This window comes from Echiichthys vipera (genome assembly GCF_963691815.1).
Source record: "Echiichthys vipera genome assembly, chromosome: 3".
In the NCBI taxonomy this organism is placed as follows: Eukaryota; Metazoa; Chordata; class Actinopteri; order Perciformes; family Trachinidae; genus Echiichthys; species Echiichthys vipera.
In genome coordinates, this window is record NC_139828.1 from 7,948,570 (window position 1) to 7,961,969 (window position 13,400).

The 13,400-nt window shown below is 44.4% G+C and overlaps 1 protein-coding gene across 4 annotated transcripts in view; it reads right to left on the reverse strand.

Annotated features, from left to right (window-relative positions):
* The window catches only part of ralgps2 (Ral GEF with PH domain and SH3 binding motif 2), a 72,656-nt gene that overhangs the window by 32,636 nt on the left and 26,620 nt on the right, over positions 1-13,400 (reverse strand). For all 4 annotated transcript variants that reach the window (XM_083938901.1, XM_083938899.1, XM_083938900.1 and 1 more), the window contains exons 6-8: positions 4,927-5,010; positions 874-963; positions 676-768 (exon numbers count right to left, since the gene is read on the reverse strand). In XM_083938901.1, coding sequence (XP_083795027.1) covers positions 676-768; positions 874-963; positions 4,927-5,010 — 267 coding nt within the window. The remainder of the gene's footprint in view (positions 1-675; positions 769-873; positions 964-4,926; positions 5,011-13,400) is intronic.

Consider the following 13,400-nt stretch of genomic DNA (forward strand, 5'->3'; position numbering starts at 1 on the left):
ACTAACGAGATTGTGTGTGTGTGTGTGTGTGTGTGTGTGTGTGTGTGTGCGTGTGTGTGTCCCCTCTCTTCTTAGGAGCAGGTAAGCTATGCCCTGTCCAGAAACAGCATTTGCTGACTGACTAAAGGAATCTCCTGTGGTTTTGTGGAGCCGGGTAGATGAAATTTCCACCATTACATCAGAGCATCATCATGCCATTATGTAAGCTCTACAACTTCAATGGGAACACTGAAACAGATTTGGTAAACCCTCACACAAGTTTTAAAATGGATTCTGATACATAATTTCCTTTCTAGAAAAAAACCTGCAAATGAAAAACGTGTTCACAATGTTCCAACTCTAAATCTGCTAAACTCCGTATGAAGGTGATGGGTACAGGGATGGGTGGACGGCATAAAAAGGAAAGAATGGGACCCTCCCATCTAAAGGTTTAACTTCTCATTTTGCCTCAGGAAAAGAGGTGAATTTAAGGTTTTCTGAATGTTCTAAACATTCGTCTCCATTTATTTATTTTTCCCTGAACCCTGCCATTCACTGTGTCATGTCACTTGTGTGCTAGTTTTGATAAGCCTTTGTTTGTGCGTCCAGTGTTGTGGTACAGATCACTGCCCAGTTTATTGACAGCACTCTACTAATAAACCAAACTCTCCATCAAAGTAAGGTAAATACACTCACCGCCCATGTTTTGGTAAGCCTGAAGATGGGGGCACTTTGTAACGCCGACACCACGGCCATGACCGCATGGAGGTTGTTCATGTCACACAGTTTCTGAGGAAAGTGGAAAGTGCAAAGAGCGTCCATCAAGTCGTGTTTACAAGGCAAACATTCATATGGATGGAACAACAATGTCTTGTTATGCATAGATGTGTGTACCTTGGCAGTGCGAATGTACAGACTCAGCACCTCGGCTCTGATCTTCAACGTCTGCGCGTGGAGGATCTCTCGTACCACCCAGAAACTTGTCTGGTAAAAAACACACATACAGTAACAGAGATTACGGCACCGCGCAACTCTCGCAAACTCACCGAAAACAGACCTAGGATGCTGAGAAACTGATGACACAAAACTATATCTCTCTTGCGTTACAGTCCCCTAAGCCCAATGAGAATTCCGGGCGTATGCAAAGAAAGACGGGTTGTTCTGCCTTGTTAAATCTCAAGTCCTTGAGTCCACTGGAACGCTCCGTTAGAGTCGATTAGAAATCAGAGTTCAGAGGAAAATCCAGGTGATTCCAAACGATTACACAACAGATACACACCATAGCTCCTAATATGTCAATCGAGAGTGTGTTTGTGTTTGTGTGTGTTTTTGTGTTTTAGGAGTACTTGGCCAGACCATGAGTGATGTTGGAAATCTGAGTCTTTGGGGAGAATTCTTGTAAGCCAAAGTTCTGATCAAGCACGCACACAGGCGCACAGGCACGCGCGCACGCACACACACACGCGTCAGTGAATCAATCAGTGTTAAAGCTCCGGGGAGAGAGGGAATGGAAAGAGGAAAAAGGGAGAAGAGAGAGGGAGAAGAGGAGGTAATGGGAGGGGAAGTTAGCTTCAACGCTGCAGGGCTCCGAGGGCCTTCAAAGCCCACAGCTGTCTGCACATAGTGTTCTGATAAGATCGTCCCAGGCAGACCGACCATCTCGACTTTTTTTCTCCAACGCAGACTTTTATCTCTTTCTAAACCGTCCATTTATTATCCACGCCCAGTCTTCGCTCCTGTGAAGAATTAAGTAATGTTGCCAATGTGGTCAACATTCCTCCATTCACGCCAAAGACCCGTACGTGTGCATCTTGTGTGCGCAGCTATAAAATTAATCGTACGAGCATCCGATTCGCTGTGCTTTTCTACATTCTTGATGTGCACAAATTCGGGCTTTGCCTGCTTTTTCCTGGAAACGGACCTTAGACTTGTTTTGGTTTCATGGAAGAGGTGAGGAGCTGAGGGGTGAAGAGATAAATTCATCCAACTACTCACTCTCTCTCTCCCCCGTCTTCTCTTATAAACACACGACACACACACACACACACACACACGCTCTATGTAGGTACTGTATCTCCAGGAAACAGAGCCATATGGGTTTCATTTTCACCACTTCATGGAGAACTCTGTAAACTAGACGAGGGAGCGATGAATGTGCACAGACGGTACATAGATGGTAGTCTGTTGTGAGGTTGGGCGATTGGATGAATACTTTGGCGATGACTGAGTACACCTCCGGTTGTAGTTTTTTTGGACCATTGTTGAAGCTTTATTTTAATAATTTACTGGTCTCCCCTGGAAGAACAAGCAGCAGCAGTCCGCTCTGCATACAGCAGGGGAGAAACGATCTTACTCAGTGAATTATGGATTTTTCTCGACTACACCAGATGAAGTTTTCGTTTCTGTCCAGTTTGAATGCGGTGTGTTTTTTTCCGATGTCCTGCTAGGGAAAATGCTGTGGGGGGGGGGGGGGTGTTCCAAGCTGTTTCGTTTCACACCTTACTGAATTCAAACCAGAGTTGGTGATTGTTGGAAATGTGGAAAGACTAACTTAGACGGGTTTAGTGATTTTTATGTGTGTTTTATGATGCGTTAAAAAGGCAGTAAGCTTAAACTCAAAGGTCGTACAGCTGTATTTCACTGTTTAGTAAAGAAAACAAGTGTTAGAATAAGTCTTTCCTTGGCAGTTTGTGAGTTTATTTGGTTGTTTATTAGCGTAGCGAACTCGTTGATCGAACATCTCCCAACAGGGTCGCTGCCATCTCACGCACACCTGGGCGTATATATCAGCGATCGTCAGTTGCTAGGCCGACGGCTGGAAAATTTTTAACACATTGTCCAACCCAAGTTCATTGGCTTCTACTTTACTTTGCATCTCTTACCTTTAGACAGTTACCTCATGTGAAGAAGCAGCTTTCTCAAGGGGAAAAAAAACCCTCAAATGTTGTCACATCTTCCTTCTGCCTCCGGATTTCACTAGACAGGAGTTTCCATTGACTGTAAAAAACGATTCCAATCTGGGAGCAAAACATGGTGCAGCTTCACATTTAGTTTCCTCAGCGGTCTAACTCGATGTGTGAGGTCAATCTGAACACAGCATGTCCGTCCAAATCGCTACACCACTGGGGCCCATTACGGAGCCTCTGTCCTCGTCAGCCTTGGCCTCCCAAAGCTGCACGGCGATGAGGTCACTCAGGATGGCAGTGCTCTACACAGGAGCATTCACAAGTGTGTATGTGTGACTGAGCCAGGGATTTTGAACATACGGAGGTTGTCTCGCCTTTATAGATCTCATATTATGTCCTGAAGCAAAGATGATGTCTGTCTTGGTTGTGTTTATAAGCGTATCGCCGCCTCCAGATGGAGCTGTGAGGCCCCAGCGCTTCAATAATCATAAATAAGCGGAAGCAGACAGATCCAGCCGCAGCCTCATAACTGTGGAGTGGATCAACCCATTAAATGGCCTGAGGGGAGGAATGGACGGGACTACAGCCGACTGACGGACTGAAGGTGATGTGATCCATAATATGCTGACATAACTTCATAGAAGTTTGTGATTCTGCCCTTTTCAATGTTTAGAATTGCACTTTGGACATGAAGCTGATGTCTATTAGAGAAAATGGCCCTGTACCTACTTCCTTCCTTCCTTCCTTCCTTGACCAATCATGTTTGAGCAGGCTTTGGTTGCATGCAGGTAAATAGTCCATGAGGAGAGCAAAAGAGGTGGAACACATCGGCTGTCGTGAAATCATAGAACCCACGGGCTACTGTGTGATGACAATTTAGCTTTTCATTTGCTTTTTTTTATCAGATATCTGTTTATAGATATCCCATCTCTCAACTCCAACTCCGTTCTTACGTTTCAAGTCGCTAATCCGACCAGAAACATTGACCGCCACTCAGAAGGGGAAGTCTTGGCCCAGATATCTACTGGATACAATGAAAAGCCCAAAATACTAACGGTCGCCCGCAGAAGCTAAATGGTCGTCAGGTTCTAAGATTGCACTCACAAGGTGAAAACAATACCAGTGTTGCTGTCACAGCTGGTTGACATTTACTTTTAGCCTACTGTATGCAAGTTGCTGATTTGTCTCTGCACAAAAACTATGACAGACTTCTGTTTATTCAGAAACCATTATGATGAACTAAGTATCTCCTTGCCTTGTGCTAAATAGACTGGACAGTTCTCTTCGGCTCCATTGGCTCCCAGAACGATATGCCAACAATGCAAGGGCTGAAGGAAGAGAAATATGGCTTTGGCTATTTGCAAGTCCCATTGTCCAAACAGCTCATTTTCCTTGGCTCCCGGCAGCTGAAATGTGTGCAGCTAACATCTTGAATCACAGTTTGTGATCTGCACTACAAGTTTCCACAGCAACGCATTCTTGTTAGACCATCTCATATTTATACTGCAGGGCAGTAAAGTGGAGTCTTAAAGGAGCCTGGCAAGATCACTGGAAGGGGATTAAAGGGCATGGCTGCCCCTTGCATCATTTCCCACAGCTTCCTGTTGATGATTTCACAGGGCACCGGGGGAGCATGCCTCCTGCATACATTTGGAAATGTTCCTACATGTGCTGCTCCAATATGCAGGGGTGCATTAATAAATTTACAAGTGCCAGAACCAAGGTCCTGCTGAGGACGAAATAAACTACCTTCCGTCTTCCAGCATTCACCTGGAGACTATTTATGATGTATATGAGGAGACGTGGAGATTATTAGGTGCTGCCATGACGAGCATAGAAACCTCTGGGAGAGGTCGGGTGATGATTTAGTGCTTGGAGGATATTAGCAAAGGACAAGATGGAAAGAGGAGCTGTAATCTCTCCATTCCTAGACAACCAAGGCTCATAAATCTTTAACATGTCAACTGGGACTGTTTTCTCTCGCCGTCTGCATGAGACCATAAGCAGTGCTGAATGTGACATATCTGTGTACGCATCTCACCTGGTTGAACCTGCGAGTGAAGGCCACGACATTTGGAGCAGAGCTGTGCTTCTCCTTCTTGTTCCAGCCACAGCTTGACAGCTCCTGAAAACAAACAAACATTCAGGGAAACTGAATATTATGCAATGGGCCAAAGTATCTTTTTGTATACGCCAGCATTTTACTGAATGTACTATACAGTCAGGTCAGAGGTCACTGAGTGGGGAGAGGAGGCAGAGAAAACAGATGAGGAGGAAGAAAGAGAGAGAGGACGAGGACAAAATCCAGGCAAAGGCTCAGACGGATTAATGGATGACTGCAAAAACAAACAGGTGAAGCAATGCAGGAACACACTCTGTCTCAGTATGAAGCTCAGCACTTAATACGGATTAAAACTATTCCAATGTTCAACCAAACTATGCACTGACTCCGCATTTCAAGAATTCAACATGAAAAAAAGTGAAGTGGACATTTTGAGTTTGAGCTCTGTCCCAGTTAGTCATGCCCTAAAACATCCACACTCCTCCTTATTGTCACGGGGCATATCACCGTTTCATCATTATCACTCAGGGAACTTATTTTTCAACACTTTTTAACACAACATTCTTTTGATCCAGCACATAAACATGTAAACCATCTATTTAGTATGTATGTAGAACTGGAGTTACATCCAGGTAACTACTACACTCCCCCAAAGTAAACAGTAACACGTTGTGAACTACTTCCAGCCAAGTTCAAACAGCATTGGTCCATTTTTTTTTACCTTAACTTGGGTATAAAGAGGTGAGTGATTATCTTGAAGATGTTGGAGCATCATCAAAGTGTTGGACCCTTTGCAGTCACTTTTCAACACCACACTTTGCAAACTGGATATCCATCTTCCAGAACAACTTCCTGCTCATTTTGTAGATATCAAAAATGCTTAAGGCACTTTTTTGGTGGATATAATGTTAAAAAGTCGAGATGTCTACACTTCTTATGGTTATTTAACCGCAGTTATGGCAGAACCAGTTGATAAAGACATCCCTAGTAGCGGTTCAATTGCCACACTAAAAGAGAAGAAACAAACCACAAGCCGATGTAAACAATGTTGATTAAAGGGCTTTTTGGGGTAGGAGATGCATTCATGAATGTTTGTAAGACAGAAACAAACACAATGCACTTTGGTTAGAAAAATGAAAACCATGACTTTTCATACGTTTTACTGCATAGCTACAAAATGTAAAATAAAAATTGAAAGATAGACATTGCCAAGTATTATTTTTCTTTTGATCATCTTATCAATTAATAGTTTCTGCACTGCTATTATACTGGTCTTAAAGAGCAGCAGCATCTGTGGAAGCAGCAGTGCTAATAGAAATTTCATTACACTGTTTTTAAAAAAGGCAGGGCAGTGATTTAGGAATTTTCTGTGTTGATGTTCCAACAAAATACAAACAGTCAGTTCTTTCTAGAGTACCAGGCTGGACTCAGTTTGGCCTCGGCTGCTGTCCTCAGTGATGAGGGGAAAGACAGAGACCACACAGACACCGCGAGGGGAACCCAGACCCCTCCTTTGGCCCCCGCAGGCCGTCCAGAGGCCAGGGACACTGATGTAACAGTAGGAAAAACGTTGCGCAAGCTCTCCTCTCAATCCCTGCCAGCCTGGCCGACTTGTGCTATAATATGAAGAGCTGAATCAGGCTGCGGCTCCCCCAAACAACACCCCCGTCTGGAAACAACAACCTCTACCTAAGTGCTCACAACTCCATGACCTGGGCTGCATCCGGACGGCTCCTTGCAAAGAGAAGTCGTGCTCATTCAAGGGTGAGTCTGAGTCGTTAGCAGGCGGAGGTAAAGAGGCAACATATCAAATACAGATGTTAAAAGCAGACATTTATGCGTGGGTGAGGTGATGTCTCAGGGCCTATGTTGCCTGAGTAAGGATGGGGATACACAGGGAGGAAAAAGAAGAGTGCAGAGGAGATGGAGGACTAGTGTTAAAATCAAAAAAGTCGACATTGTAGAAGACTTAACAGCATCTTCCCACAAGGTTTTACAAGCCTGCGTGGAGCATGCTGTCCGCTCACAGGATGGAGCTAAATCAGAGGGTAGGAGACATGAGCCCCGTCTCACCGAGGAGAGCTCATCGTTTATTTAACATCTGTCCTTTTTAAATAAGCCTTTCCCTTCTTCCTGCCATCGTGTCAATCATTCCTCTCTCCGGCTTCCACACAACGTTAGTGATGACTCTCAAACAAAGACGTTCCATGGTTGGTGGGAGGTGGGTGTGTTTGTGTGTGTCTCGCAGCGCGAACCACCACCTGACCACCCAGGACGGGCGGGCAGGCGGGCGGCCCTACGTCTGCCTCGCTCACAGAGACCACAACATTTCAACGACCTACACCGACCCTTCAATCCTGGACCACCTGGGCCCGTCTTCTAATCTAAGCATCCATCCATCTGTCCTTCACGCCGAGCTTGAAGTAGAGACTTGGAAGTAATATTACGCTCGGTTGTTCCTCAGCTGTTGTGTAATAACCGATGCCGGTGCCTCGTGTGCGTTTAAGCAGCAGGGAAGTGATCCGCAGCCTCTCCAGAAACAATTAGGATTTCATTTCCTTTATTTTTCCTTTTGCCTTTATAGTTTCATTTCACACTCAGGCAACATTTGGGTCTTTGGAGACACAGCTCTGTTAAGGAGAGGGTTTTAAATTCTGCTGTAAATTGCATGGTAAAAAAAAAAACCCTGCTCCGCCAAGCCGCAAAAAGCTCGTCATTTCCACACGCTGGTCTGGCTGAGCAGCATGTTCATTAAAGCTGTCCTGTGGGGCTTCTAGAGGCTGTGTGTATCCATCTATCTAAGATGTTTGGATGCACAGAGCTTACATGAGGGCTGTCGAGGAAAAATGAAGTCAACTCTGGCGGGACATTTAATTGACATACAAGTGGCAATTGTCAACAAAGGAGCATAAAACACTGATCCAACCAAAGATCCCATTCTCTTAAAAACAATTCCAAACATCTTTAATCTTCATTCATTCATTCATTCATTCATCTTCAACCGCTTATCCCAGGGTCGGGGGGGGGGGGGGGCTGGAGCCGATCCCAGCTGACATCGGGCGTGAGGCGGGGTACACCCTGGACAGGACACCAGTTTATCGCAGGGCACATAGAGACAAACAGAGACGGACAACCATTCACACCTACGGGCAATTTAGAGTCATCAATTTTAACCAGTAAAAATACAATTTCTAGATCACTCTATCCATTCACTCAGCTTTGTGTCGATGCTTCCATTTTACAACCACATTGTGAGGAGTAATACATAAACGATGGTACGGGCTGAAGGAGAAGATAACCAGCTGCAGCTAAGCCACAAATTGCGATGACCTCAGCGATTCCTTTTGTTTTTGTCTTCATTGTAAATGGAAAAGCGAAGTGTCTCAGAGACTCTTAGGGAGAGGGCCTCAGGGTTGATAAAGATGAGGAACAGGGTGGAAAAAGAAGTAAGACGAGGAGGGGAGGAAGTGAGAACAAGAAAGAGTTTGCCGCGAGACGAGAGGAGAGCGTAGAGCTACTGAAGATGACAGGAAGGAGGGCAATGGAAAATCTCCCCAGTCGTGTCTGTTGCTGATCTGCACTTCAGCTTGTAGTGAGACAGGGGAACCCTAAACCGCCTGCCAAATTTATGATGCTGCTGGTCTACAGATTTACCTGTTCTCTTCTGTTCAGAGGAGCAGAACAGAAAACACAGGGAACAAAAAAAAAGGGAAGAGAAAGCCGTAAAATGCATTATTATCTCAGTCGGACAGTTCTAAACTATAGAGCCTGGCAGGGACCTCCAAGCCAGCAGCAGCCTCCATTGCCGTGCTGTGCACACCGCGGAAAGAATTACTTTTCCAGGAGCTCTTTTACTACATGTGCTCTGCGTGATTCTTATGGTAATTCAGAGCATTCTTCGTGGCTAGTAAAACCAGACAATGCATGTTTCTATATGAAGACGTCATGGCTCCTTTGCTAAAGATCACACACATCAATAAGAAACAACTATATTCTAAAAGTAAACAGTAAACAATTCATACCTATGGTGGGGCATTACGTTACATGTGTTTTGATGCAGGCCTCCACTGTTTTTTTGACAGGAATTCCTTAAGTGAATCTCAATGTTCAGATGAAATAATCTTTGACAAGGAAAAACTTGTCCCTGTGGTTTTTCTGTCTCTACCGCCAACACATTATTTTCCTCCACCTTTTCGGCGTGATTAATGTGTATTGACCATCATGCTGACAGGCTATAGTGTGGGTGGGAGTCCCTCCTGTGTTTGTTGTGTAGCTATCACACTCTCCAACCCCTCCATCGGAAAACAACATGCGCGGTCTACGGGGCCTCACGAGAGAACTGTACGCAATATTATTTTTTTTAATGTCTCACACAGAAAACACAGTATTTGAGTAAATGTTTTTTTTAGCTCACAATCAGTCCTGGGATACATTACGCCTGCTGGCGAGACGGGCCAGAGTATGTGAAACGTTACCTGCCTCATCATCGTCTCACATGAGATTTCTACGTCTCTACGAGTGCTTAGACGAGAGAGGAATTGACATACCTTTAGACGGTACGTAAAATGCAATACGATATCTATTCCCTGAGAGCTGAAGCTTGCCAGCCAAAGCCACTAAATTACTAACTTGGCACGGTTGTCATGGCTGTGTGTTAAATACAATGCTAACTCATCCACCCCCCAACCCCACCCCAGAGTCTCTCTAAATCACTCAATGGCCATTTTCCTCTCAGCCTCTATTTCATAAACTTTCATAAGCATCCAGCTGCACGTCTGATTATGAAATTAAAATGGTCGACTGGGACAAAAAGAGAGAGAAAAAGTCCTCTAGCATTCTTTTATTCCATCACAATCCTCTAGATTTTTCGCTGACACACTTAATTTTACTGTTTGCATTTCTCCCGTCAGCTGATCTATCCATATTATAGTGAGCTATCTGTCCAACTATTCAGTTCACTCTCAAAAAAAAAACATTACAATGACTGCACGTGAATTTAGATGAGAGGAAAAGAGAGCCCTTGCACCCTTTCCCCTCCCCCTCTCTATGATCCGTCTTGTCATTTCAGCAGCTCTTAACTTTGCAAGCAGAGAGCCAAAGAATATATCAGCAATTCAGCCGAGGGTTGTAGATTAAACATCAGTCTGCTCTGCACTATAGATTATTTTACCATCACAAAAAAAAAAAAATCACTTCTGGTGTTCTCATCAATTGTACACAAGACCCTGTCGATGTTCTGCTCAACAGCTCTTTGTCTGTTCCTCTTGCATCTTTTTGTACTCCGTTCACAGATGAGAAGTGCGGGTATTGTGCTGACGAGGGTCTGTTACGTGTGCAGGAACCCTCATGCATGGCAGTGTCTTATGAGCTGTCACTTAACGTATCATCGAAAGCAGATGTGTTTAGATTCTGTGTTGGTCTCTGGAGCACTAGGATGTCTGCTGTGTCAGAGCGACGTGCGTTAAAGCTGAGGGTTCAAACCTGGCTCTCTTCAGGCCTTTGGGCTGTCAAAGAGTCATTTAGGAAATCTGGACTATTCAGTTGTAATTAGGGATGAGTATCATTAAAAAAAATCTTCACTTACTCTACCTTGACTTCAATATCGGTTCCTGGACACCATTATTCTTGATACCAATTTGATTAAATCAATTTTGACAATATGAAATGTTTTACACTGACTTCAAGCGACTCACACTGTAGTTAAGCCTCTCGAAATAAAACAACAACAACACACACACAAGCAACGTATGTACATAACATATTGTTTTTCCTGCATCTCATCTTCATCCGCTTATCCAGGGTCGGGTCGCGGGGGCAGCAGCTTTAGCAGGGGACCCCAAACTTCCCTTTTCCGGGCCACATTTACCAGCTCTAACTGGGGGATCCTGAGGCGTTCCCAGGCCAGTGTGGAGATATAATCTCTCCACCTGGTCCTGGGTCTTCCCCGAGGCCTCCTCCCGACTGGACGTGCCTGGAACACCTCCCTAGGGAGGCGCCCAGGGTTCATCCTTACTAGATGATCCTGAACCACCTCAACTGGCTCCTCTCAACGCAAAGGAGCAGCGGCTCTACTCAGAGTTCCTCACGGATGGCTGAACTTCTCCCCCTCTCTCTAAGGGAGACTCCAGCCACCCTCCTGAGAAAACCCATTTCGGCCTTGTACCTTGTTCTTTCGGTCATGACCCAGCTTTCCTGCATGGCTCTACAATATGTAATGTGGCAGCCAATCACCAGCATTATAAGATCTTGGTACATGCATCCTGCATCCTTATTGGCTCAATGACGCTGAGGAAATTCACTCCTTGGGTATTGAAATTTGGTACTGAATCACAAAGCTTTTTTCACTACTCAATACTATGGATGGAATTTGGTCTGTGCTGAAAGTATTGAAGTTCAGTAACCAGCTTTGGTTATCGCCCATCATTTAACCGACTGTATATAAATATATACAGTTTGTAAGAAAGGCGATGGTGAAGTGAGAGTCTTGCCCAGAGGGGTTGGCCAGACTTAACACCATCTCCTCACTCGGTTTTTGGTGTCTCCACCCACAGTTCACATCTAATCTTTTACTGCTATTGTGATGGACACTTATCTTTTCTTTCTCATCCAGAGGGTTTGGCTGAACCCTTCAGGCTGCTCTCCATACATCTGCTCCATGTCAGCGCTGGAACACTTGACTTAATGTGAGACTCTGTTCTACTGCAACCTTGCTCATGCCAGAATATCTGTTTGTGTATCATATTCGCATATAAATATGTTGTCAACACGAACGTGCAAAATAGCGCTTGGACACTCAGTCTCTCTCTATGGGCCGCTCTTTCTCAAAAACACATATAATATTAGACAGTTATGACGTGTTTACGGAGAGGGGACTGTAAAATATTAAACACGGACACCAACGTGCCAAGTCATAACTAGTTTATGGTCATTTAAGCTATCTTAAGTAGTCGGTAGAGTTATTATGGAAATTGCGGCAGTCCTGGAAGAACAGCGTAAACGGTAACATTAGAGCAGCTCGAACATGACAGACTGCCGATACAGAACCCATACAGACAATAACATTTGCACTATGCAGTAATAAGGCTAAAAGGCTTAGTTTATCTTACGCCGTTGTAAAGGCCTTCATAGAGCTCATAGTAGAAACATTTTTAATCTGTGCAACCGCAGAACGGGAATACTTGGAACTAATCTGGTGGAAAAGTTGATGCATCTATTGTTTGTTATGCAAAAAGTCCAAATACTTCTATTTGAAACCTTTTGATGAACATCTGGACACGTCAAAGTTCAGTAATGCATGAAACTGAAGATATCCAAAGAAAGTTGACTCACTCCCTCAACTATTTTAACAAATACCAATAACAGCAGATCACATCATGGAAACTAACACTCTCAAAAATAAAAAATACTTGATGAATAACACAAAGTGCTCCTACAGTTACAGTCACTTCCCGGCTGCAATGACGGTGAAGAGACGCCAAGGGCGCGGAGCCAGAAACATTGACTAATCAGAGAGACTGGGTTTTGTCTAAAGCGGGTCTTAAAGAGACAGGCGCTAAAACAGAGCGTTTCAGACAGAGGGTGAACACATGTTTACACAGTTTAGACAGACAGGATGAGAAAAAAATACATTTTACAGTTTTCTTTACATTAAAGCATTAAATTATGTTCTAGTAGAAATCTAAAACAAAAGTATGCACCTGAAAATGAGCATAATAGGCCCCCTTTAATGTGCCTTTTAACCCCACTTATGTCCATTACTGTTCCACATTTATTAGTAAGATGTACTAACGCAAGTACGTGTGGATTTCAGTGTTGTAAGATGGTATTTAAAGGGTGCTTAAAAGGGCAAAAATGGGCTGTATGTCAGTAAAAACATTATTGCACAACTCACAGATTAAACAGAGTTATTTAATATTTTCCTATTCAGGCAAAGAGCCGAGTGAAACAGCAGGCATGGCACGCACGCACTCGCACGCACGCACGCACACGCACACACCTGCTTTTCCCATTATGTGTCTGTGTGGAAGGCGGGGAGACTGACAGCAGTGGAAACTCTAGTTGAGTTTTAGTTTGGTCATAGCTGCTGTGTAGCTTTTTTCAGCCAGTGCTCCGAGACAAAAGCACCGTGAGATCAGGAAAAGCCTCCCCAGTCCACTCTGTCCCTGCCAGGATGCTGCTGGGTCACTCTGCATACTCTGTACACTCTGCTCCTTCTCTCCCTCCAGACTGCAGCCTTCATCTCCTTGTCAGCTCTCCCCCTCAATCAGGCCAGTGACTCCTTTCCAAATGGCCCCTCTTACTTACTCCCCCCTCATCCCACATCCCACTACAGGTCTCTCCAAAGGATCTCACCATCTTTAAACAATAACCCCATCCCCATGCACCTGACCCTTTAAACCTTCAACTTATTTTCCAAATTGTTATATTGGACTGAAATAGACAGACACATTTTC